Source organism: Zootoca vivipara, chromosome 14 (genome assembly GCF_965207765.1).
Source record: "Zootoca vivipara chromosome 14, rZooViv2.hap1.1, whole genome shotgun sequence".
NCBI classification, from domain to species: Eukaryota; Metazoa; Chordata; class Lepidosauria; order Squamata; family Lacertidae; genus Zootoca; species Zootoca vivipara.
Window position 1 is genome coordinate 28,991,096 of NC_142597.1, and position 26,000 is coordinate 29,017,095.

The window sequence follows — 26,000 nt, forward strand, 5'->3', positions numbered from 1 at the left end:
CACAAACACACTCACTTCCCATATGCTCCTTTAAATGTATGGAAGCCAGAGTGTAGAATTCAGCACCAACTTCCCTCCCTCATGCCATCCTGGGCACACTTACCAGGGATAAGCTCTTATGAACTCTGCAGGGCTTACTTCTGAATAAAAATGCACTAGGCTGGGTGCCCTGTATGGTCCAATTCCCATTGTCACAGTTTTTCTGTTGCATAGAGAAATAGGTTTCAAAGAGGAAGAGAATAACAGATCACTAGAGAATAGATGTTGCATGACACCTCTCTGACCATAAATGCATTCCTCACCCCGTGAATCCCATTTGTATGACTATGTGTAACATTACTGTTGCTTGGATTTCAAAGAGTTGGACAGCAGAAGAGGGGGCAACCACAGAGGAAGAATGGGAAAGAAAAGCCTGAACAAACAAGTTGCAATCTGGACAATTGCAGGATTTGTGCAGCGGTTCTCGGAGAGGAAATATACGGAGAGGAAATATTGAGGCTAACCATGTTTGGCAGGTCACTGTTTGGCGTTCCTTGGATTGGTGTGAGAAAGTTCTAAATGAAGTGAAATTGCATTAATACATTGTGGCATTTAAAGGGGAAAAATGGGGTTAAAGTACTCAGATGGTGTCAACAGTGTCTTGCTTGGACTGTTAATGTCACTTGGCTCAGGGATGATATGGCTGTCCCATGGAAGATGGAGCAAGCTTCTTTTCTGCTGCTCCAGATGGGAGGACCTGAAGCAACGACTTCAAATGACAAGAAAGGAGATTCCAACTCAATATTAGGAAGAACTTTCTGAGCTGTTTCTTTCAGGAGCTGTTCAACGGTGAATGGACTCCCTCCGAAGGTAGCCACCGAGAGTGAAGCCATGGTGCTGAGTAGCCATCACTATCCCTCTCCCCCATGAACTCATCCAATCCTCTTTTAAAAAGCCATTAAGGTTGGTAGCCATCACTGCCTCCTGTGGCAGTGAGTTCCACAGTTTAATTGTGTACCTCATGAATCAGTTCCAAAGGGAAGTCACACATTAGCTGTCTCTAGATTAACATCTCTATCCCCCACACTCCATTCCTCTCTTTTTATTCAGCAAATTAGTGTCTACAATCCACCAGATTAATGAAGGAGAAGATTTGCAGCTACATTCCATTCCCCAAAGAGGGTCCCGTCCCCCCACAATACATGCCCTCCCTCTGCCAGAAGAGAGGCATTCAAAGCACACACTTGTGAAACGTCGCTATTAGTTAAGGTCATCACAATCATAATACCGTCCTTTTCATCTAGAACATTTGTTGGTGTCCATGGATCTCAAAGTGGTGAGTAAGTCCCTGTAGTAATTGCATTTTGCAGGAAAGAGGGGGAGAAGCCCAAACAGATGTTCAAGCCCGTCTGAGTTCAGTCACACAGCTGGAAATGAGAGCATGGTCCCATAGTCTTAAGTCCACCCTCCCAGCTCTCCTTGGGCCCCTTCCCTGGTAGATGCACCTGAATTTTCAATAGTTCGACCCAAATCTGTGTTATAAGGACATGCTGTCTTTCAGCTCCCCTGCCATTCCATTGGCTCCATTCGACTCAGCTGGCTCCTGGCCTTCCTCTTTGCTCATGTCCTTCTCCTGGACGACCCCCTCTTCCTCCCCCTCCCCCTCTTCCTCTTTCGACTTCTCCAGCTCCTCTCCCCCCAAGAGGTTGGCACTGGACAGGTGGCTCAGCAGGTGTCCCTCCCGGAATGACTCTGCCAGCTCTTTGGCACAGCACTCTGGTGTGTTGGTTTCGTAGGTGCTGTGGAAGGAGTTGTAGTCGACCTCGTAAAAGTCCTTCTCCAGGGTCAGAACAGGAGTGAAGCGGTGGCCCCATAGCACTTCCTTGTCCATGTAGGAGCTCCGAGCCTGGCAAGTCATTCCTGGAGGAAGGGGACAGACGAGAGAGAGAGAGAGAGAGAGAGAGAGAGAGAGAGAGAGAGAGAGAGAGGGGGGGGGGGGAGGGGGAGGGGGAGGGGGAGGGGGAGAGAGAGGAGAGAGGAGAGAGAGAGATTTGGTGAAGAAACAAGAGGGGACTTAATATTATCAATATTAGATATTCACACTTCCCTCCTTTTCTAAAAAAGTTTGCTTAACAAGCCTTATTATTATTATTATTATTGTATATTTTAAAAGGTTTCCAATGTTTCAACAAAAAGCACAAGCATCAGTGAACTGACCATGCCTCTTGGCAAGCAAAAGGAGGACATCTGATTGCACAATAAGATTGTTTTAATAGCATACAATGCTTTGGACAAGACAAAGGACTTAAATGGCCAAGGCTCCCTTTGCTGCAAAATCTCAGGATCTCTCCCTTGGTTCCTCTCTAAGTGCACTAGCTATTTTCTCACTGGACAAACACATATATTTTCTGTGACTACTTCATGAGGGGTGGGGTCCTTCTCCTTCTCTTTCTTGAGGTAACTGCTTCAGGTGGCAGATATGATGGGTGGCAGCCACATGGCTAGACACCCCAAGCTATCTATCTATCAGGAGGTCATAGGACATTATCCCATCACCAACATAGAAGCAAGATTAACTTACAGCTGTGTTTAGGGAAATGTTTAAGGACTGATGTTTTAACATACTGTACTTTTAATCTTTTGTTGGAAGCTGCCCAGAGTGGTTGGGGAAACCCAGCCAGATGGGTGGGATATAAATAACATTATTATTATTATTATTATTATTATTATTATTATTATTATTATTATTATTCCAGGTTGGTTGGCTTCTCTCCATGGAATGGCAGGGAGCACCCCCTTGGCTTGCCTCAAACAGCACCATGGATTGGGGTAGCCTTGGTCAGTAGCATGTTCAGGGGCAGAGTGAAGGGATTGCAGCCAAAGCACAGTGCAGAGCTGTTTAAAAGCCTGTTTGCAAACAGCCCAGTGTTGCTCGCAGAGGCTGCCTGACTCTCTTTCTCTCCACCCTGTGCCCTCACTACCTGACGGCCCCAATCCAACCCAACCCAACCCAGAGCGATCCAGGATTGCCTCAACTTGACTCAGCCAAAGCCCAAATTGGCCCAATTCAGATTCAAGATTGGGTCGTATATATTATTTATCTTACTTATTTCGTAACATTTATCCACAGCTTGATTGTAAAATTATAAAATTATAAAAAAAATCCCCCCAAAGCGGTTTACAAAAAAGGATGGAACAATAAAATTACGAATAAGAAAGATCAACAATAACTTAAAACTTTCACAAAGTTAAAATACCAATAGACCAAAAATATAGATCAAAACTCGCATCGGATTCTAAACATCTGGACAGGCTTGTCTAAGCAAAAAAAAAAAAAAATGTCAAGAGGCAGGGAGTTCCAAAGTGTAGCTGCCGCCACACTGAAACATTGAGTTCTTACATGATCTCTGGAGTGGAGGTTCTGTGCCACCTGTAACAGCGCCATTTCCTCCAATCGAAGTGGCTGTGTGGGCATATATGAGGTAAGGTGATCTCGCAGGCAGGTAAGCCAGTGTGCAGCCTCACTCTGAATTTCATGACGGGAATAAAAAGCCAGGTAGCAATGAAATAAGCATATACTCAGCAGATGAAGCCACTTCTAGAGAACATGCTGGGGGAGAGAGAAAAGGAAGGATGCGGCTCCCTGTCTGATGCGGAGCTGGACCGCTTTTCGGCAGGCTGGCAGAGGAGGTTTCTGTTACAGCAGACTTCTGGGCACGAACAGTGTTAGTCATGGCATTCTGGCTCTCAGCAAGCTCAGGAACCAGGAAGTGCAGAGGCTGCTTTGAAAAAATAATGTGCTAGAGGAGGGAAGGAAGCCCAGGATGTTCTGAAGCGGGCGAGTGGGCCCTGCTCAGGAAGCAGGAGGTTGGGCTGGTAATCGGGGTTCTTCACCTAATAAGTAGGTCAAGGCAACATCCGTATTCCGGCACAACCAGGGTAATGATGGAATAAATGGTATGAGCTTTTCGGTGCCTGCTAAAAACATCCTTATTTAGCCAAGCCTAGCCAGGAAGTTGAGGGAATTCTAAGCTGTTTTAGTATTTTAACTTTTGCATGGTTTAACATACTGCTGTAATTTCTCCTTGATTTTCTTGTGTTATCTTTTTGTAGGAGGGGAGGTTGTTGCCAGGCCCTCCAGGTGTCCCTATATTCCAGGGAGAGTCTTGGATTTATAGAAGCCAACCCAGTTTCTGATTTGATCCCAGAATGTCCCAGTTTTCCTCAGGACCTCCCTATTTTCATTGCAGAAACATTGCAAGGTATGGAGTTATATGACCCTGGGCTACGGAGATAAGTAACTACACATCTGAAGACAGCCCTGTATAGGGAAGGTTTTTTTTAATGTTTAATGTTTTATTATGATTTATTATGAAGGAGCGTCTCCACCCCCATTGTTCTGCCCGGACACTGAGGTCCAGTGCCGAGGGCCTTCTGGCGGTTCCCTCGCTGCGAGAAGTGAGGTTACAGGGAACCAGGCAGAGGGCCTTCTCGGTAATGGCACCCGCCCTGTGGAACGCCCTCCCAGCAGATGTCAAAAAGAAAAACAACTGCCAGACTTTTAGAAGACATCTGAAGGCAGCCCTGTTAAGGGAATCATTTAATGTTTAATAGATTATTGTATTTTAATATCCTTCTGGAAGCCACCCAGAGTGGCTGGGGAAACCAGCAGGGTATAAATGTTGTTGTTGTTGTTGTTGTTGTTATATGTTGGGAGCTGCCCAGAATGGCTGGGGCATCATCATCATCATCATCATTAAATAGGACACCCCTATTTTCATCAGATAAATGTTGCAAGGTATGGTGTTGCTCTTGCATTTGGATACTGCTTGTGGGTTTCTCATAGGCATCTGGGTGGCCACTGGGAGAACAAGATGCTGGAAAACATGGTCCCCTTTTGGCCTCATCCAGAAGGCTCGTCTTACGCCCATACCTTCATGTCTCAGTGCTAGAGCAGTTCAATCCCTGGCGTCTCCAGGTAGGGCTGGGAGAAAGTTCCTTTTCTAACAATCTGGAGTGCCACTGCCAGTCTGCGATACTTCTGCCAGTCTGCTTCTCTGCCTGGCACCAGATCTCTTAGTGTTGACCCAGGTCATCGAGCCTGAGCTTCTGCAGCTGCCGCCCGCCCAACATGCATTGCTATTGGCAACAGCAGCAACAGCAGCAGAGGCCCCCGGGGGCAGCAGCTGAGGAAGCCCAAGGACAAGGAGATTGTTGCATTTCTTCTGTATTTGTGCTGCTCTTGCTGACTACCTCAAACATCACCTGTTGGGAGGATGGGGCACAGGTTTAACTTGATAACTAATAAGTTAAAGTACACCTCTGCTGTTGGTATTTATGTTCGATCAGGGCCCTCCTTTTTACAGCAGATGTGTTTGTGTGTTCTAATGAACTGAAAAGGCTGAACAGAGTAAAATATTATGAGTCATTGGGCAGGGGGATGGGGAGCGTGTGTATCAACATAATAGTGTTTAGCTTATTATTATTTTTACTTGCTTGTTTGCTAATAGGGTTTTAGAGACTGTAATTGTTTTGTTATTATTATTTTTTAAAAATAGATGTTATTGAAATCTGAGAAAGAATACAAAGATTAATATCAAATATCTTTTTGTCAAGGCTAAAAAAAACCTAACCTAAATAAAAAACAGTGAAGAAGAAAAGGCAAAGGAGAAGAAAAAGAAGAAAGGATAAAGAATAAAACAATAAAAAGAGAACTTCTGATTCTTCATCTGTCAGCTAAAAATAGAAAATTATTCAGCACATCCCCTCCAAGATAACACCCAAGAAAGCCACTTTCTATAAACCAGTATTACCTTCAATCCTGAAATCCAAATATCGTAAGTTCCTTTCCTTTTTCACGCATAAAGTCTATAAGAGGTTTTCAATCTTTAGTAAATGTTGACAATGACTTTTCTCTGATCAAACATGTCAACTTCACCATCTCAGCTAAATTTTAACAACCATTATTCCCCCCTTGTTGGTGTAATTGTAGAAATACAATAAATCAAATCAATCAAGAAGGACCCAGCAGTACACAGCTCCTTATTCCTGTGCCCCTCCATCTGCCACCTGAGGCAATGGCTTCACTCTGCCTAATGGTAGGGCTGGCCTGTTGACACCATACCTACATGCCTGGGCCTTCCCATTCCATGACAGGCAGTGAAGGGCTGTAGCTCAGTGGCAGAGCATCTCCTCTGCGTGCAGAAGGTCTCAGCTTCAATCCCTGGCATCTCCAGGTGGGGCTGGGACTAGACTTCCTGCCTGAGACCCTAGATTGCCACTGGCAAGTGAGTATGGGTGACACTGAGCTCAATGGCCTAACCCGATATAAGGCAGCTTTCTAGTTGCTGTACCTGTGGCCTTGGTGTGGCTCCTTTACCCTGAGATAAAATCACAGAGGGGAAAAGGAAAAGAGGGTTCCCAAGTTCTTCAGCATCCTCGGGCATTCCTGCCTGCCTTCCAGCCAGGTGTTGGAACAGCTCTTGCCCCAAAGGGAGATCCTTATCCCGATTTGGAATTCCACAGCCCATTTGCCATTCCCTCCGGCCCTAAGCCTTCATTCACGATGGGAACAATGGAGAGCTTTCACCGCCCTGAACACTGCCTTTCTGCCAAAGCCTGCTTCCTTGTAACCCCAGGGGGACCCGGAGCCAGCACAATTGAAGCAGTTGTAATTGCTCCATAATGTCATTCAGATATTCCTTTTTAGCACATGTGCATCAGAGTTAATCGCACAGGGATGCGGCGCTTGGCAACCCCAACATCCCTCCAAAAGCAGCACAGCCGTGTCCTCGCCAGCTCCAGATTCCATTAAGGGCCTGGCTTTGGAAGCTGCCGACTCTCTCCAGCCTGAGCTCCTCAAAGCATTTCTTATTTTCCCAGTTAATTGTTATTTTCCCAGTTAATTGTTTCCCCGAACAAAACGGAGGCAGCGAGAGGCGGTGCTAAGAGAGAAGTGCTTGCTTCCCTGAGGACACCGAGGTTGCCTGCAGTGCAAACACCTTATTTGGGACTTTTCTCCCCACCCCCCACCCCTTTTCAAAAACCCACGCAGCAGTGGACTGGAGACCCCAGGGGTCAGGTCTGACGTGCAGTTTCCATCTGCAGGAACACTCTGGGAGCAATGCATGTATGTGCTAGGCTGACATGACACCAAAAGTTAAAAACCACACGGAGTGAAAGATTCATGGGTCAGATACATGAAAAGTCTGTGCGGATGATAACTTGATCATCATCCTCAAGATCACAGAGTCAGCTTCATGGCCAATGGTGTAGCATGGGGGCACACAGGGGCAGTTGCCCTAGGCACAAAATTGTTAGAGGAACAAAACGTCAACACACAGTGCAGCCTAAATACAACTGCACATTTCCATTGCTGGGCTCCATTGAAAACAGCTTCTCCATGCAACCAGGAAGTGACCTTCCCAGACAATGGAACGACTCTTCTGGGTGATGCGGATGCCATTAGGCAGTGGAATGTGCATGTGTACTCCGTCCATTTTCCTCCCTCCCACCTGCCCCCCTCCGCACAACCCAGAGTCCTGGCGACCCACACTACGCCACTGTTCATAGCTAAGTGTGAATTTGAACCCAGCTCCCTCTGGTCCTAGTTTTCAGCCTGAGGTCCTCATCCCCCTTTTTGCAACCTTCTGGGGGCAACATGCCAGTAGCGGGTGGAGTCAGAAGCAAAAGTGTGAGGGGCAATGGATGCCCATTTTACCACTGCACATTATCCTAATTTCTATACACCTTCTTGCTCCCCTCTTTATGATGAGAGTTCAAGGACAAATTTTGGATGCAAATTGAGAGGTGTGGCCTGGGAAGAGTTCTGAAGGAAAGGTAGACCTGGAGAATGGCATGTGTCCCCTAGGCTTGAAGCCACCACCCCATGCCTAGTCCAGGTTCTCATAGTGGCCACTCAAATGTGCGTGGGAAACTCTCGAACAGGACCCAAACCCAAGAGGCCTTTCTCCTCCTGTGGCTTCCAGCAACTGGTATTCAGAAGCATTATGCGCATTAGCCTCCTCCTCCTTGAATTTATCCAATCCTCTTCTACGGCCATCCAAGTTGATAGCCATCACTGCCTCTTGTGGGAGCAAATCCCTGTGGTTGCATCCTGTACTGTGGATCCTGCATTGGGTTAAGTTGAGCTCCGATATCCTTTCCAACCATTTGGTTCCATGATTCTATTAACTCTAAGTTCTGTCTACTCATATGCCGAGTGCATTTTTTAAAAAAAGTGTGCCGAAAAGTTATCTAGTCCTTCAAATAGGAATCCATTTCCCCTCATAGAGGGTACTTGGATGATCAAAGAGACTTGTCTCTGATGGGATGGCGCTGTGGACACTGCTGTCCTGCCCGAGTGGAAGAGTCATAAATATTCTAACTATCGCTCCTCTAATTAGGCAGTGTGTGCCCTTCATTAGCATCAAAGTCTCTGAAATATAGTTTTGCATGGTTGTAAAAATTAGTACCCCATTTACACTAATTAATCTAACTAAAACCTCAGCCTCTGAAAATGTCAATATTGTTCAGCTTCTTACATCAAAAGGGTGTTAGAAAGCAGGAGCTTTTGGGGACTCTGTTACCAATTAAATCTGTGCAACTGTCCGTACTTGGCTCATTTTGATTTCCATGATGGAGGAGATAGGCTCCCCTTCTGTGGAATGTTCCATAAAGGGGAAAAAAGAGTTGTACAATGCACTAATATTGAGAGAAATCGGGAGTCAGGTGTCCAGTTCTGAGCACCACAATTTAAAGAGGATATTGACAAGCTGGAAGGTGTGCAGAGGAGGGCAACCAGGATGATCAGGGACCTGGAAACCAAGCCTTATGAGGAATGGTTGAGGGAAGTGGCTACATTTAGCTTGGAGAAGAGAAGACTGAGAGGGGATGTCAAGAGCCAACGTCAAATATCTGAAGAGCTGTCACATGGAAGATGGAGAAGGCTTGTTGTTGTTTTTTCCTGTTCCAGAGGGGAGGACCCAAACCAATGGATTCAGTTGACAAGGCAGCAGATTCCAGCTCAGAGATAGGAAGAACTTTCTGACAGTAAGATCTGCTTGGCAGTGGGACAGACTCCCTCGGAAGGTGGTGGACTCTCCTTCACTGGAGGATTTTAAGCAGAGGTTGGATGGCCATCTGTTAAGGATTCTTTAGCTGTATAGTCCTGCCTTGCGGGAGGTTGGACTAGATAACTCTTGGGGTCCCTTCCGACGCTACAATTCTATCTTTCTATTATTTATCTTCCTAAAAAAAATGAAAGAATTCTAAACCTATTATTTATCTTCCTAAAAAAAATGAAAGAATTCTAAACCTACTGTTTTAGAATTACACAACCAACTTTTTCGCTGCAGGTCCTTCCCCCACGTGCAGATTCGAAACCAGGTTGAAACACCACATAACCCAGAGTTTATTACACCTGTGCAGATCATATCCTACATTGTGAACAGATGCCTTGATTTCCTGACATAATCCCTCTTATCAGTAACTTGTTGCACTACGAGCAAAATGCTCCCTGCTCCCCCCGCCTCTTTTTTTAAAAGGATGTAATCAATGGAGCAATTAAGAACCTGAACTTATGGCTGCCTCATCTGTCCCCCAGGTAACTCCAGATCGATATACAAACAGCCTTCCTGGCATTTCTTAAAATAGATTGGTATGGCCAATGACCTTCCTGCCAGCCTCCTTCTCAAAACACACACACACACACACACACACACACACAGGAGTTCACATTTATATAGCACTTTAGAGTTTTGAATGCATTTCACCTTCATTATCTCAGTAATCCTTCTGGCAACCCTTCAAAGTAGGTCAGCATAATTAGCCTTGCATTGCAGCTGAGGGAGGGGCCGAGGCAGAGGGAATGTAGCTTGCCTAAAGGCCAGCGAGGGAGTTCATGGCAGGGCGCAGAGCTCTGCCTGATCAGGCCAAAGGACCACCTAGTGTCCAGCTTTCTGTCCTCTGAGTAGGGAAGGCATTGGCTGCAACCCCAAGCCTTTGCTAATACAGTGGTACCTCTACTTACGAATTTAATGCGTTCCGAACGCACATTTGTAAGTCAAAAAAAATTGTAAGTCGAATCCCATAGGAATGCATTGGGAGAAAAAATTTGTAAGTCAAAGCAACCCTATCTAAAAATTCGTAAGTAGAAAAAATCCTATCTAAACTGCATCCAAGATGGCGGACGGAGCTCCGTTCGTAAGTAGAAACATTCGTAAGTAGAGTTATTCGTAAGTAGAGGTATCACTGTATAGTGATGAGCAAACGGTCATCACTGAGCACAGAAACAAATAAGCTTGCTTCTCTCCCTCCCTCAAGAGTTCCAAATTGGCTTGCAACCGTATCCCGTTTCCACTGATTTATCTGACTGAGATCTCAGACTCGGAAAAAGTCAATATTGTTCCTCTGTTTTTCACTTTAAACAGATGTTGGGAAGTAATTGGTGCTCAGCTTCCAATTACGGTAATTCTGCACATCTCACGTGGACAAGTGCTCGTCTACAGCAACACATCTTGAGATCTACTTGTAGGCCCTGATTTGCCTTCTGCTCTTTGAGTCTTAGAGCAAGAAAGGGAAGCTCAGGCCTGGAGGTCAAATGTGGCCCTACGGGCCTTGAAATATGGACCTCAGAACACGCCTTGGGCCACACCCATTTTTCCAGGCCACGCCCTCACAGGTCCTACCGCTGCTGTGTGGGAAAGGAAAGGAACAACTGACAATGGGCTGGAAAAGGTTCTACGTCTCCCACTGCCTTAGAGTCTCAGGTCCTAAACCAAATCCAGGAGTGGCCCTGGAGGTTCCCATGTCTACACCCCTGGTCACACTCATACCTGCACACAATCAAGGTATCAAGTCCATCCACCTGGGTTGCATAGTGGCACCGATGAAATAATAATAATAATAATAATAATAATAATAATAATAATAATAATAATAATTTATTATTATTTATACCCCACCCATCTGGCCGGGTTCCCCCAGCCACTCTGGGCGGCTTCCAACAAAACACTAAAATACAGAAATCCATCAAACATTAAAAGCTTCCCTAAACAGGGCTGCCTTGAGCTGCCTTCTAAAGGTCTGGTAATTGTTGTTCTCTTTGACCTCTGGTGGGAGGGCATTCCACAGGGTGGGTGCCACTACCGAGAAGGCCCTCTGCCTGGTTCCCTGTAACTTGGCTTCTCGTAGCGAGGGAACCGCCAGAAGGCCCTCGGCGCTGGATCTCAGTGTCCAGGCTAAATGGTGGGGGTGGAGACGCTCCTTCAGGTATACAGGACCGAAATGGTGGCAGTGGCAGGATCTGGCGAGATCTTACAGAGCTCACGTGAGATCTTGCAGGGTACCCAAGATCTTGCAAAATTTCAGTGAGATTTCGGCAAGGTTTCATGCAGCGCACAAGATCACACCAGAAGCTGCTGCCGCCACCACCGCTTCTCTACCGGTGGCAGAGGGTTCCGCCGCCTGAGGCAACTGCCTCAACCCACCTCATGGGCAGGCCGGCCCTGCACACAATAAATAAAATGAGTTACTAAACACACAAGAATGTTCCCAAGAAACTTCTGGAAAACTGTTTGTAGCAGGGCTCACGAGGTGGAGCAAGAAACAGCATGGATCCACTCCTCTGTCCCCGTCAATTAACATGTCAAGCTAATTTTTGCAAAGGGGAGTATTTTCATCTAAAAGGAAAGGCTCCATCACCCGGTTCTGAGCATAGTGTCTCCAGGCTCATCTGATGAATGTTGACCAATGCCGTTGCAAAAAGATATCACCCTATAAGGTAGTCTGCAAATAATTAAGATCTCATCACATTTCTGCTTGATCAATTTTTGCAATAAGAATAAGGATTTCCAGGCAGCGAACATTTCTGCACTTCAAGCCTATATTTCAAGCCCTTTGGTTGTGAATTTTGTCAGCATCACTAAAAATAACGGCTGGCTAATTGTCAACAAGACCCTGGTTGGGTGGGAGTTTTGGCAGGAAGTCAGTATCTGCCAGAAAGTCTGAGACAATGTGCAGACTGCTTCATCCTATGGAATGATGACTTAAGGGTGACAAAACGGTACTTTCTAATGTTATCTAATTGAATCAGCCAAGTCATTCATCAAGTAACTGGAACAAAGCAGAACATGTTCAGCGCAGGGGCAGCCCCACTTGCTTTTTCAGACTTTATTTTCCCCACTAGAAATGTAACAAGAGCCTGTTGGTTCAGACCAATGGCCCATCTAGTTTTCACAGTGGCCAGCCAGGTGCCCGTGGGAAACTTGCAAGCAGGATTTGAGAATAAGAAGAGCCCTCTCCTCTCCTCTGGTTCCAGCAACTGGTATTCAGAAGCATTGCTGCCTCCGACTGTGGAGGTAGAAGATAGCCATTGTGGCTACTTGCCCAATCCTCTTTTAAAGTCAGTGGCCCTCGCTGCCTCTTGTGGGAGGGAGTTCCTTACTTTAACCATGCACTGTATGAAGTCCTTATAATCTGCCCTGAATAAGTAAGAGCTGTTTGACAGTAGAGTGGACTCCCTCAGAAGGCAGCTGACTCTTCTTCAATGGAGATTTCCAAGCAGAGGTTGGGTGGTCATCTGTCAGGGATTTCTGCATTGCAGGGGGTTGGAGCAGATGACCCTTGGGGTCCCTGCAATTATATGATTCTATGAAAACACACACACATTGGAAGCTGAAATGAAGAAAGTTGGGGGGCAAATAAGGAAAAGAATTTTGTCTGTCCTGTAAAGGTAAAGGTAAAAGTCGTGACCGACTTTGGGGTCGCGCGCTCATCTCGCATTATTGGCCGAGGGAGCCGGCGTACAGCTTCCAGGTCATGTGGCCAGCATGACAAAGCCGCTTCTGGCGAACCAGAACAGCGCACGGAAACTCCGTTTACCTTCCCGCTGTAGCGGTTCCTATTTATCTACTTGCATTTTGACGTGCTTTCGAACTGCTAGGTTGGCAGGAGCTGGGACCAAGCAACGGGAGCTCACCCCGTCACAGGGATTCGAACCGCCGACCTTCTGATTGGCAAGCCCTAGGCTCAGTGGTTTAACCATAGCGCCACCTGGGTCCATGTCTGTCCTGAATTTAGTCCTAAATCTGAAAATAAATCCAGGACTGAGCATAGTATCCTGAGGAACTCTGTTCCTTAATTTTAAGGCTTGGACTGCACAGCACATTATTCAGGTTTCTCTTTCTCTCTCTCATTCTGCTTAAAATGGCCACTTTTATGTTAAAGGGAAATAAAAATAATAAAGCAGCTTTGAGGCCCCTGTCTACAACATGATCCCACCTCAGAATGCCCCCCCCCCAGTGTTTTCCACCTCAAAAAGTCTCCCCTGCCTGCTGTGCTGTTTGCCCATAAAGGCAGTGCTGTTTTGCAGTGAGTGCTGTTTGGCACCTCAGGGTGCCAACAACCGTGTGTCACCTGAGGGAGAGGAAGACTGCTTTTCAGCTGAAAGTGGTGCAGGGCACCAGTTCATAATGAGGCCCTCATGACTCCTTTTTTACTTCAGCATAAAACTGGCCAGATGAGCTGCATGAGGTGTAGCTTGGCCTCACACCTGGGGCATTGCTTTGCTGCTGGTCCTTGTTATTTAGCAGACAACAGAGGAGGTGGGGGTTGCAGTAAAGCAGCAGCGTTGATCCTGCAAAACTTGAAATCTATCCGTCACCGCTGTGCTGGATAGATGTGTCAAAGAATGGGCGAGACAAACTTCACACATGCAGCTGAATCTTAGGATCCAGTTGACGCTACCCTGACACTGCTTAGATATTCTTCATTCCCCCCCCCTATGATTGCAGACTATATTGTAGCTCTTAATCCTGCTGACAGGAGTTCACGAAGCAACGGCAAAAATCATCGCAACAACCGCGGTCTTAATTGGCTGTCTGAGCACCCACTCGAAGCAGTGTCTGGGACCTGCTAGTCGCAATTAAAATGATGAGGAGCCAGTGAGGGGGTGGCTGTTGCTGCTTACTCTTAAGCTTCAAAGCACGGCTGATGGTCAGGGCCATCAGTGAGGAGGGGGGAACATTCTTTGGCCCCTGCTGAGGGCTTCATCCCTGCAGGGGCCCCCGCCGCTCCTCTTGTCTTGGTTCATCCCCTCTTGCTGCTCTCCATCGCCACCCATTCACTTAAGAACATAGCAAGAGCCTGCTGGATCAGCCCAATAGGCAACAGCTCATCTAATCTAGCATTTGGTTCTCACAACAGCTAACCAGATGCCTCAATGGGAAAGTTTGTCAGTTCAAATTTTTACTCCCAGAGGCAGGAAATGCCCCTAGAGACCCGCCGCTGCTGGGACTCATAAGTGAGGAGGGGGCTGCTGTGTGCAAGGCCCTGCTTGTGGGCTTCTCATCGAGGCAACAGGCTGGCCACTGTCAGAACAGGATGCTGGACTAGATGGGACCAATCCAGCAGCCAAGATGTTCTGATGTCCTTCGTTCTCACAGTGAGCCGTTTTCCTTCTGCTCCACTGCTTGTGGAGGCACCACAGCCACTCCTTTTCTATAAATAACACGACTGCCTAATAGACAAGGCAGGGAATCGGATCAAACTGCCTCCTTTTGAAATCTTACAAGTGCCGGAAAGTTTCAGGCAGTAATCTTGAACACAATGACTCAAGGTTTGCTTTTAATCCTTTTTTTTAAAAAAAAAGTGAATTGAAAAAGAGAGGAGAGTTTTTGCAAATGCACTTTCTTTGTGTATCTTCTTGCACTCAGCAGTACGAAGGTCACAGAAGTGGCTTTTTTGTGGAGCCTCCAAGAGAGAGTTAATGGAAGTTTCAGCAGGGGAGAGAATTCCTTAAGAACAACCATTGTGTTGCATTGAGTTATTCAAATAAATAGGAGAAATCTGTGTTCATCAGAACTACCCCTACACATCCAAGAACAGATCCTCACAAACACACCAGCGGAACCTCGGCCAGGAACTTTCTATCTTCTACCCAAAATACACAAACCAGGAAACCCAGGACGCCCCATCATCTCAGGTATTGGCACCATTACAGTGGGTGTTTCCGGCTATATGGACTCTGTTCTGAAACCATATGCTATCCATTACAGAACTACCCCTACACATCCAAGAACAGATCCTCACAAACACACCAGCGGAACCTCGGCCAGGAACTTTCTATCTTCTACCCAAAATACACAAACCAGGAAACCCAGGACGCCCCATCATCTCAGGTATTGGCACCATTACAGTGGGTGTTTCCGGCTATATGGACTCTGTTCTGAAACCATATGCTATCAGTGCTCCCAGCTATGTACGTGACACCACAGATTTTCTGAGGAAAATACAATATTTGAACAATCTTCCTAACAATACTATACTAGCCACTATGGATGTGGAATCTCTATATACCAACATCCCACACAATGATGGTTTACAAGCCATAAGGAACACCATTTCAGATAAAACCACAGCGGACTTTGCTACCAAACTCTGCCACTTTGTCCTTACCCACAACCACTTCAAATTTGGTAATGACCTGTTCCTCCAGATCAGCGGCACAGCCATGGGCACCCGCATGGCCCCACAGTATGCCAACATCTTCATGGCAGATTTAGAACAACGTTTCCTTAACTCCTACCCACTCAAACCTCTCCTGTACCTGCGATACATTGACGATATTTTTATTATCTGGACACATGGACAACAGACCCTGGAAACCTTCCACCAGACATTCAATGACTTTCACCCCACCATCAACCTAACAATGAACCAATCTATGCAAGAAATACATTTTTTGGACACTACTATAAAAATACAGGATGGACGTATAGACACCACCTTATACAGAAAACCAACTGACCGACAAACATATCTACATGCTTCTAGCTACCATCCCAAACATACCAAACAATCCATCGTATACAGCCAGGCCTTACGTTACAACCGCATCTGTTCCAACTCTACAGACAGAGAATCTCACCTAAGAGATCTACAGCAAACCTTTTTAGAACTAAAATATCCACCTGATGAAGTTAAACAACAGATCAACAGAGCCAGACGGATACCTAGAGAGAACCTGCTGCAAGACAGACCCAAAAAAGAAAATAACAGAACACCACTAGTCATCACATACAGCTCCCAAGCTAAAACAGTACAACGCATCATCAGAGATCTACAGCCTCTCCTGGACAATGACCGCTCCCTTTCTCAAGCTCTGGGAGGAAGACCTTTCATTGCCTACAGACAGCCACCCAATCTTAAACAACTCCTCACCCACAATAATACAACCACCAGACTTAACATGGACACTGGTACCAGAGCCTGCAATAAACCCAGATGCCAACTTTGCTGCCACATACACCCAGACAACACCATTACTGGCCCCAACAACATCCAACATACCATCTCAGGACTATTTAATTGCTCATCCTCTAACATTGTGTATGCCATCAAATGCCAACAGTGCCCTTCAGCTCTCTATATTGGACAAACAGGCCAAACCCTACGCCAAAGGATAAATGGACATAAATCTGACATCAGGAACCAGAAGACAGAAAAACCAGTAGGAGAACACTTCAATCTCCCAGGACATTCTATACAAGATCTCAAAGTAGCTGTCTTACTACAAAAGAATTTCAGAAATAGACTGGAAAGAGAAGTTGCTGAATTGCAACTTATCACCAAGCTCAAAACCATGGAGGGACCTGGTTTGAACAGAGATATCGGGTTCTTATCTCATTATACATGATAAGCGATCTTCAGCCATCTCAACCCTTGCTTTTTCATGCAAAACCATTTGCAGTCGTTTGCGGTCATCAACAGCTATCAGTCAGTCAATCACCCATTTCCACCACCCTTCTGAGTGATCCCCCCTCCCCATCCCCACCCCTCCCCACCCCTTCTCTACATAAGTGCCTGGAAACTTCCATTTCACTGTATCTGAAGAAGTGTGCATGCACACGAAAGCTCATACCAAAATAAAAACTTAGTTGGTCTTTAAGGTGCTACTGAAGGAATTTTTTTATTTTCCATTCAGAAAGACACTAGATTCAGGGTTTTACAGGGAGATCCTAGAGAAGAAGAGGTCTATCAGCATCTGTTAGTCATGATGGAGCCTCCATGTACATAGGGCTAGAATGTCACAGATTAACAGTGGCCAGCAGGGCAATCATGGGCAATGCTTCATTCCTCGTCCCAATAGGAAGTGTATTATTGATCTAGACCCAGGATAGACAATGTGCTGCTTTCTGGATGTTTTGGACTACAACTCCCATCAGTCCCAGCTAGTGTGCCCAATGGCCAGGTATTGTGGAAGTTGTAGTCCACAACCCAACATTTGGAGGTCTTCATCATGGCCATCCATGAACCAGGTAGAACCTTGGTCTGACATGGAAGTGCTCTAGCTATGCTCTTGGGTTCCAGGCTAGTAAGGCACTGAGGTTCTGCCACACCTCCTGTTGTGTGGTGGCTTTAGAAACATGAAGTCTGGCATCAGATTTCTGCATCCAATGGGGGTGGGGAAATGTACCAGATTTCATTCTGAAAACAAATAAATAAAGTGCCTAATTCTGATAGCCGAAGGGAAAGTCGGCTGATCCACACCATATGTTTTAAAGCTCCTGGATCTCTCCCCCAAAGAATCCTGGGAACTATAGTTTTTTTAGGGTACTGTGAACTGTAGATATATGAAGGGGCTAAACTACAGTTCCCAAGGTTATTGGTGGGGAGGCCTGGTGCATTAAATGTATGGTGTGTGGGTATGATCAACAAGTGTAAGATTTTCCAGTGCCCATTTGACCCGTTGCCTTGTCCAGAATCCCATATCTTAGTTTTGTAAAAGCAACACCCTCGTCCTTGTAAAACCAGAGACGCAAGGTGAAATCCAGCCTGCTCCTGCCTTCCTGTGCTCAGCCATAGCAACTATGACTGACAGGGGAGCAGACAGAGGCAACTGCTGTGAAAACACAGGGTGACCTTTCCCTGCGCTGTTGAGTGACCTTTCTGGTTGTTGCTTGCTGATGTCTTCCAACCTAGGCAAAGTCAGTTTTTATTGCATTACTCTGGACTATTCCCAGAACCTCTTAGGTACATTTTGAGCACCCCCAGTTTCCCAGGGTATGAAGAGCAGGCGCTGGCCAGACACATCAAGGTAAGCTGGATACATTCACTGAAACTCATTTCCTGCTCAAATTACTGGCTCGGTTGTGTGGATTTGGGGCCAAATCATTGCTTTTCAGGAGTCCCAGTGGCAAGCACTGAAAAGTGAGCCCATGGTGGGTTCTCGATGTGTGACAAAGTATTGCCCACTTCCCAGCGCAGCTCGGGAAAGTGGTGCAATCCTGCACACATGCACACACATGCGCGCACACACGCACACACATACCTGTGATGCTGTGACCTGGCTGGCTCAGTTTAGTGCAGCTTCCTTTGTTACTATGGACCACTGACACCAATTAATTATTTCAGAATAACTAATTCAGTAGATGTGGCAGAGACTGTGTTTCTCTTGCTTACAAGCCCAGGTTAAATCCACAGCAACTCTGGTTAAAGGATCTCAGTGGGAATTGGGATGGATCTGCTGCTAGAGTCAACCAGGTGGAGCATCTGCTTGCAGACATAAGGTCACAGTTTCAACCTCCAGCATCTCCAGGTAGGGCAGAGGGAGACTCTAAAACAGGCACCCCCAAACTGCGGCCCTCCAGATTTTTGGCCTACAACTCCCATGATCCCTAGCTAACAGGACCAGTGGTCGGGGAAGATGGGAATTGTAGTCTAAAACATCAGGAGGGCCGAAGTCTGGGGATGCCTGCTCTAAAACCTGGGAGAGCTGCTGCCAGTCAGTGTAGACAACATTAACATGGCTCCCCATGCTCTTTAAATGAAGTCTGTGCAGACATTTGTTTGAATTGCTGACAGCTCCATGTGAATCAAGAAGAAATGGAGTTCCTATCTCCCAGTAACCTGTGTATAGCATGGCTTTCTGGAGAAAAACTTCATGCCCCATAATTGTGGCCATTCGGTCCAAAAATGTCATGCTTGCAGACATAAGAGCATTAGAAGAATCTGTGGGAAACCTGCAAGCAGGATTCAAGCACAAGAGCCCTCTCCCTTCCTGGGGTGTCTAGCAACTGATATTCAAAAGCATTGTGGCTTCCAACTGTGGAGTCGCAGAGCATAGCCATTATGGCTAGTGACCATCAATAGCTCCCTCCTCCTCCATGAATTTGTCTAATCCTCTTTTAAAGCCGTCCAAGTTGGTTGCTATCGCTGCCTCTTTTCACCATTTCAGCTTTCTGCCCTGAACTGTGTTTGTGTGTACACACACACACCTACAGCTGGCCCATATTTTCTCCTGTACCAAGTCCAGCATCCGTCTTGTCTCAGGTGTGCCCAACCACTTCCCAGCTGGGTGAGCTTCTCTGAGCCAACCCTGAATTCCCCCACTGGGGCTTAATTAACACTGAAAGTTTTGTTTTCCCGGCTGGCTGGACTGAGCCCTTGCTGCAGATTTGTTTTTTAAAAAAATCAAAGGATGTCTGTGAGCTTCTCTGCAGAAGGTGGTTAAATACCTCAGAAGACTAGAACCAACACAGCCTTATTAAAACACGACACAGGCCACACTGCTCTCAGCGCTGCTAGGAATTCAAAGCCACCCCACACAGGCAGATTAACAGTTCCCTCTTTCTATAAATATTGAATATCTAAATGACGGAAGGTTCATAGAAGAGTCTAAGTGGAGAAGGGCCACAGCTTTGTGGTATAGCATCTGCTTTGCATGCAGGAAGCCTCAAACTCAGTCCTTAGCAGTCAATTAAGTTAGCATTTCCAAAACCAGGTTCCCTCTAAGATGTTTTGAACTACCCTCGCAATCTCAGCCCATAATCTAGTCATGATGGGTCTTGGAGTCCAATGACATCTGGACAGTTGGGTGGGACCAGAGCCGTCTTAAACCTATCTGGCACTGTGGTGCAGGGATCCCTCGGGCGCCCCCCACCGTCCGCCTCCTCGATGGAGCGCAACAGGAGCGCAACCACTGTGCTATTGACAGAGCTCCGACGGCGGAGCATGAGGCTCTTAATCTCGGGGTCGTGGGTTCGAGCCCCATGCGGAGCAAAATATTCCTGCATTGCAGGGGGTTGGACTAGATGACCCGCTGCCCAAGGAGAAGACTAGATGACCCGCTGCCCAAGGAGAAGGCAACTCACTCAACCTTCGCTACTGCGGGGAGCTGCTGGAGCCTCTTTGTCAAGGTCCTCTCTTCTTCTTGCAGAACCAGCGAGACTCCTGCCTAGAGTGGCAGCAGGCGCCTGCTGCCACTCTAGGCAGGAGTCTTGCTGGTTCTGCAACTCGCTGCTACTGCCGTTGCTTTTGCTGCCTCGCATGGAGCTCCTGGCTGCCGAGCTCAGCTGGACACCAGCCGTTCGGCGCCCCTTTGGCACCCCTGGTGGCCAGGCGCCCTGGCGCATTGCGCCACCCAGCCCGGGCCTAGAGACGGCCCTGGGTGGGACCGAGGTAGGTAGCAGGAGATGAGAGAGACCTTTGCCAGAGATCCAAGAAAGCCATTGCCACTCAGAGTAGAAAACACTGGCCTTTAAGGACAAACTGCTTGACTCATTATAATGCTGCTTCCTACAGGCAAAGTCCACGGAGTATCAGGAAAGGGAGACCTCTGGGGGCCCTCCAGATGTTGTTGGACTACAACTCCCATTGTCCATGACCATTGGCAGGGGCTGATGGGAGCTGGAGTCCAACAACTTCCGGAGGGCCACGGGTTCCCAATCCCTGAAGGAGATAAATCAGGTTTCTGCCGACCATTCTTAGCTTTATTCCAGAAAGATGGATTGTGCCTGAAGGAACTATCATCAGTGCTTTGGTTTTTTTGAACAACAGAGAGAGCCATTAAATTCTTAATGCAGGTAGATCTAACAAAGACACAACACATTCCATGTTTTCTCTGTTGTATGGCAAATCTTTGGGCCTATCCTTATCCACACTTCCAGGCACAGGTCCAAAATCTCCAGGTCCATGTCTCAGCAATTTTGGGGGGTCCCACTGCTTTCCCTAGGAAAATCCACTGTTTACCATTGAATCGGAACAAATGGCAATCATAGAAATGTGGCTGAGCCCTAAGAGATGAGAACACACAAGAATCATGAAAAGTTGCACCCAACTTAATTCTACTGAGAGCAGACACAATAAGGTCATGTTCCTTAATTTCAGTGGGTCTTCTTTGCAGAGGACTAACATTCAATATATGCCCAAGTTTCATAAGGTTGTATCCAACTAGGTTCTACTCAGAGCAGATGCATCAGAGGTGCCAGCTTCTCCAGAGGACTGGGGGGGGGCAGGTTTGACATGACATCAGGATGCAAGGAGCCAGGGAAGGGAGCCAAGAACCCACAGAAAGTTGAGGGGGCCCAGCCTCCTCAAAAAATACATTTGAGGGGCCGAATCTGCCTCAGCCCGTGGGAGTCAGTGCCTATGAGACTCATTAACATTAAATTAAGTTGGTCACACCCATTATGTTCACTGGGTCTGCTCTGAGGAGGACTAACTTTGATTGCAAGCCACAGAAATACAGAATCCAGCCACTTGCTTCGTTTGTGAGATCTGGGATCTGCACATGCAAACTCGAAAACGAGCAATTATTTGAGAATTTTAACATTTGTTTTGGTTCTAGGTATTCTAAATAACAATATACCCAGTGAGAAAGTAAATATCTTCATGTATGCATCAACAGCTGCAAGACTGTTAATTGCGAGTAAGTGGAAAAGTGTAAACATCCCGACAAAAGGAGAATGGATAGATAAAATGTGTGAATATTTAGAGCTAGCAAAATTGACTGATATAATTTGTCATAAATCTAAAGATAAAATTCAAAAACAATGGGAGTGTCTAAATGAATACCTAGGGAAACAAGGTCTGGGGGCAAAAGTCTGGTTGTGTCTAGAATAACCCTACTGGAATTGGTAAATGGGAGAAAATGAATTCTATATAGAAAAACAATTTAAGATGAAGACAATACCAAAAGACAGATATATATATGTGTTTAGATGAATTACTGTATGGAGTAGCGGTGGAAGTCGAAAAAGCCGTATAAGGGTTTCCTAACCTTTCAATTTTCTTTCTTTCTTCTTTTTTCTTTTAAATTCCTTTTCCTCTTTTGCTTTTTTACTTTCTTTCCTTTCCTTTTCTATTGTCTTATCTTTTTCTTGCTCTTTCTATTTCCTTTTCTCTCTTTCTTTCCCAGATTTCTTCTTTTATATGCAATAAGTAATTGTTATGTAATCAATCTTCATAGATGTATATGTATGATTTGTTTGTGCATATGTATTTTTTATCTGAATATATCAATAAAGGATTTTTAAACCAAAAAAACAAACAAACATTTGTTTTGGTTTGATGACTAACTCTGTTCCAGTCATTGCTCATGTATATTTTAAAGTGAAGCAGGTTAAAATGCATGTGACACGCATGAACACTGTGGCTTTTGTGTGCAGTTATTCACACTCCTGAGTTCAATTAAAATATACTGGCTGTAATGCCTTGGTCTCTTCAGTAAAATATGAGGTTGTGACTTCAGGTCAGGATTTTGGGTCCCATTGGATGCAGGTTCCCAATCAACAGAATGGGCAGGAGGAACCCTCTCCGCAAACAGCAGGACTGGCTCGCCACATTTTGAAGTAAGTGAAGGAATACACAATACCACCTGAGTCCTCTTCCACCCAATATACTATCATGAGGTCAAATCCTAAAATTATTTATCCGTTCCAAACCACTACTCACCACTACTCACTTAATTTAGTCATTACTTATGTGCATGCAGAGCTGTTTTATTCTCCCATAACTTTCAGGTATTGTACGACCCTATGGAATGGGGAGCGGGACTGAATGCGAGATACCCATCCTGTGACAACCATCCTGGACTATTCCTCTCCTAGTCTGCAATTTAGACTAGCAATGATCAGCAGAAGGATTTGCCTAACCTCTCTGTGCCTTACAGGTCTTGAGTATCTGTCCCACACACCTGGATAACACATCATTTAGAAACATGTTTGACATTGGCAAGGGTTAGCAATGACAGCACAAATATCATGCATATACTGTAGCTTACCAGTTGCTTCCACCATCCCCTCCAAAATGACCACGATTTCAAACTCCTCTTTCTCCAGCTGGGCACGGGACATCTCCCAGAAGGGGCTCTTCTCATTGATTTCGTGGGAGATGATGAGAGGCGAGACCAGGAAGAGCCTGTCGTCCCCTGTGTCAAACCCCACGTTGATGTCCGTTTGGTTTAGAGGGATGAACTCCCCTTCTTTGGTCTGTTTGGATTTGATCAGTTTTGCTCTAATGGAAGCCTCTACTATGTGGGAATTCCTCAGGTCCCCAACCCGGAACATGAGACACAGCTTCTCGTCCCTGATGGATATCACAGCATTGTTGGAAAACATGAGGGTCTCGGCTCTCTTTTTGGGCTGGCTGATCTTTACAAACATGCACCCTACCATGAACGCGTTGACTATGGAGCCCAGGATGGCCTGGACCAAAAGCAGGATGATGCCTTCTGGGCATTTCTCAGTGATCACTCGATGGCCGTACCCAATGGTGGTCTCCGTCTCAATAGAGAACAGGAATGCCGAAACAAACCCACTGAGATTGTCGACACAAGGGATCCAGTCTTCGTCTTCTGCATGATCCAGGTCTCCTCGGATGTAAGCAATGAGCCACCAAATGAAACCAAAAAACAGCCAGGTGATGGTGTAGACCATGGTGAAGACAAGAAGGTTGAAGCGCCATTTGAGGTCCACCAAGGTGGTGAAAAGGTCACTGAGATATCGGTAGGTCTCCTGGACATTCCCGTGGTGCACATTGCACTTGCCGCTTTTCTCCATGTAGCGTTGCCTTGGCTTCTTGATCTCTGCAGCCAGGAGACGTGTTCGGTCAGTGGCGATGGGAACATCATCCCGGACTTGCTTGGGAATCTTCTTATGCTCTCTCGGAGTAACGCCAATTTCCATGTCCTGGTTCATGAAGATTCTAGAATCTCCAGCCATGGTTGGGCTACAGCAAAGAACAAGAAACACAAGAGGAGATCAAAGCAACTCTCCTGAACACATGTGAGGTTGCTGAGGTACACTAGATAATCCTTTTTGCAATTTTTTTATTAAAAAACACATAATTCAGCTGTCATATAAAATGTTAACCGCATGGAAGGGTCTTTCCTGTTGCAGCGCCTAAGCTATGGAATGTTCTGCCCAGGTAAGCTCACCTGGTACTTAGTCTGTTGGTAGGTGAAGACATTTTGAGATTAGCCTTAAGGATCTGTATCTGCATTATGCTGTAATGACTGGTGTCACCAGGGTTGCCTGCTGAAATATGAGATGCCCCATCACCATTGGCATACCACCAGCTACTGAATACACACGCCTGTTTAAACATTTCCCAGAATTGAATTTTCCCCCCTTGTTTTAATTGTTTGTTTTAGTGTATATTTTAATTAAGGGTGCTTCTATGACTTAATGGATTGTTACTGTGTATTTTAATAATGCATTGATTTTATAAACCACTTATATGACATCTGGGTGGAGCCAGAGTCAAACATGTTAACTAACTAAAGTTGGCTCCAAACTCTGACACTGAATTGCCCACATTGAATTCCATAAGATTGACCTCTGCGCAGACATGGTGAGGTCTCAGCTTTTACTAACAAATTAACTTATAAGTACCAATCAACATAAGGAGACCCCTGCTGGATCTGGCCAAAGACAGCCCATCTAGTCCAACATCCTTTCGTCCCAGTGGCCAACCGGATGCTTTGGGGAAGCCCACAAGGATTCGAGGGCAAGAGCACTCTACCCACTTGTCATTCCCACCATGGCTTCCACAGAAGAAGTCAAAGCCTCTGAGGAAGCCCTGTGAAGTTCACTCAAGTAGATCTGTCATGCAGTCCTTACCTCAGCATGAGAGGCAGTGTGGCACAAGACATAAGAGGTTGGCTTTGATCCTGGGAGCCCTGTGTTCAAATTCCATCTCATGCACGAACCTTCGAGGCAGGCTTGGCATCATCACCATTTCTCTGTCAGCCTCCGCATTCCGGCTACAAAGATAAGAGCAAAGCAAAGAATGTGCATGACTTGGGGCAGTATCTCTTAAAGCAGGGGACTAGGAAACTCAGGCCCAGGAGCCAAATGTGGCCCTTCAGAGCTTTCTACCAGGTCCCCAGGACTCTCCACAGGCCACACCCCTTGCTAGTCCACACCCCTCCCCTCCTCCACGACTGCTTTTGCAGCTCCAGAATGCAACTTTGAACTGGGATGATGTCCCTTGCTTGCCAAGATGGAGGAATCATAGAACTGTAGAGTTGGAAGAGATCTCAAGGGTCATCTTGTCTAACCCCCTGCATGTGGCCCCTGGAAGGCTGTCCATGAGCAAATACAGCCCTCTGGCTGCAAAGGTTTCCCTGTCCCTGTGCTAAGCGAGTTGGCTTCTCTGTCCTCCAAGGTCTGGGTGAGTTTTGTTGTGACGTGGGGTTCGTGATTTCAGCTCTCTCGACCTACTACAGTATGCTGGAGACAGTTCTCTAGTAACACTTCTTTATTAAAGCAAACAAGACTGAGCTCTGAGGAGAGGAAAGCTACTTTTATAGGGACGGGGGACCAGCTAGAAAGGGAGACATTTTGGTGGGAACAATATCAAGCAATCACAGTGCTGCCTTTTGGGGGAAACCAATAAGACAGAGGATCCAAAGACAGCAGTTTAAATGAACCAATAGTAGCTGTACCTTCTGGAACCAAAAGGCAGTTACTTTACCCTAATGCAAATACATACAATAGTAATACAGATACAGTATAAAATCCTTTGACTCAATACACAACAAGTTTATAATGCTTATCCTTTCACACATAAAAATGATAGGAGTATAAAGTAGTGCAAAATAAAGTGCTTTTCTCCTTCAGATGGGAAGCGGTGAAACTGCAAGGACTGGGTGTCACAGAGCATGTGCAGAATTCATTCTGACAATTCCTTTCTTTTGTTAAGACACATCTTTCTTAAGCACAAAGATTTATTGACTG

General features: G+C 46.1%; 1 protein-coding gene across 1 annotated transcript; it reads right to left on the reverse strand.

Annotated features, from left to right (window-relative positions):
- Positions 1-494: 494 nt before the first annotated feature.
- Positions 495-26,000, reverse strand: KCNJ5 (potassium inwardly rectifying channel subfamily J member 5). The gene is made up of 3 exons (XM_035139428.3): positions 24,882-26,000; positions 23,042-23,988; positions 495-1,899 (listed from the first exon to the last, which is right to left on the reverse strand). The coding sequence occupies exons 1-3, from the start codon at positions 24,911-24,913 to the stop codon at positions 1,517-1,519; spliced, it is 1,362 nt and encodes a 453-aa protein (XP_034995319.1). The 5' UTR covers positions 24,914-26,000; the 3' UTR covers positions 495-1,516.

Coding starts and splice junctions, on each gene's coding strand:
- KCNJ5 (XM_035139428.3), bottom strand. CDS start 24,913: ATGTCTTGTGCCACACTGCCTCTCATGCTGAG. Junction 23,989..24,881: donor ACACTGCCTCTCATGCTGAG/GTAAGGACTGCA, acceptor TCTTTGCTGTAG/CCCAACCATGGCTGGAGATT. Junction 1,900..23,041: donor GGGGATGGTGGAAGCAACTG/GTAAGCTACAGT, acceptor CCCTTCCTCCAG/GAATGACTTGCCAGGCTCGG.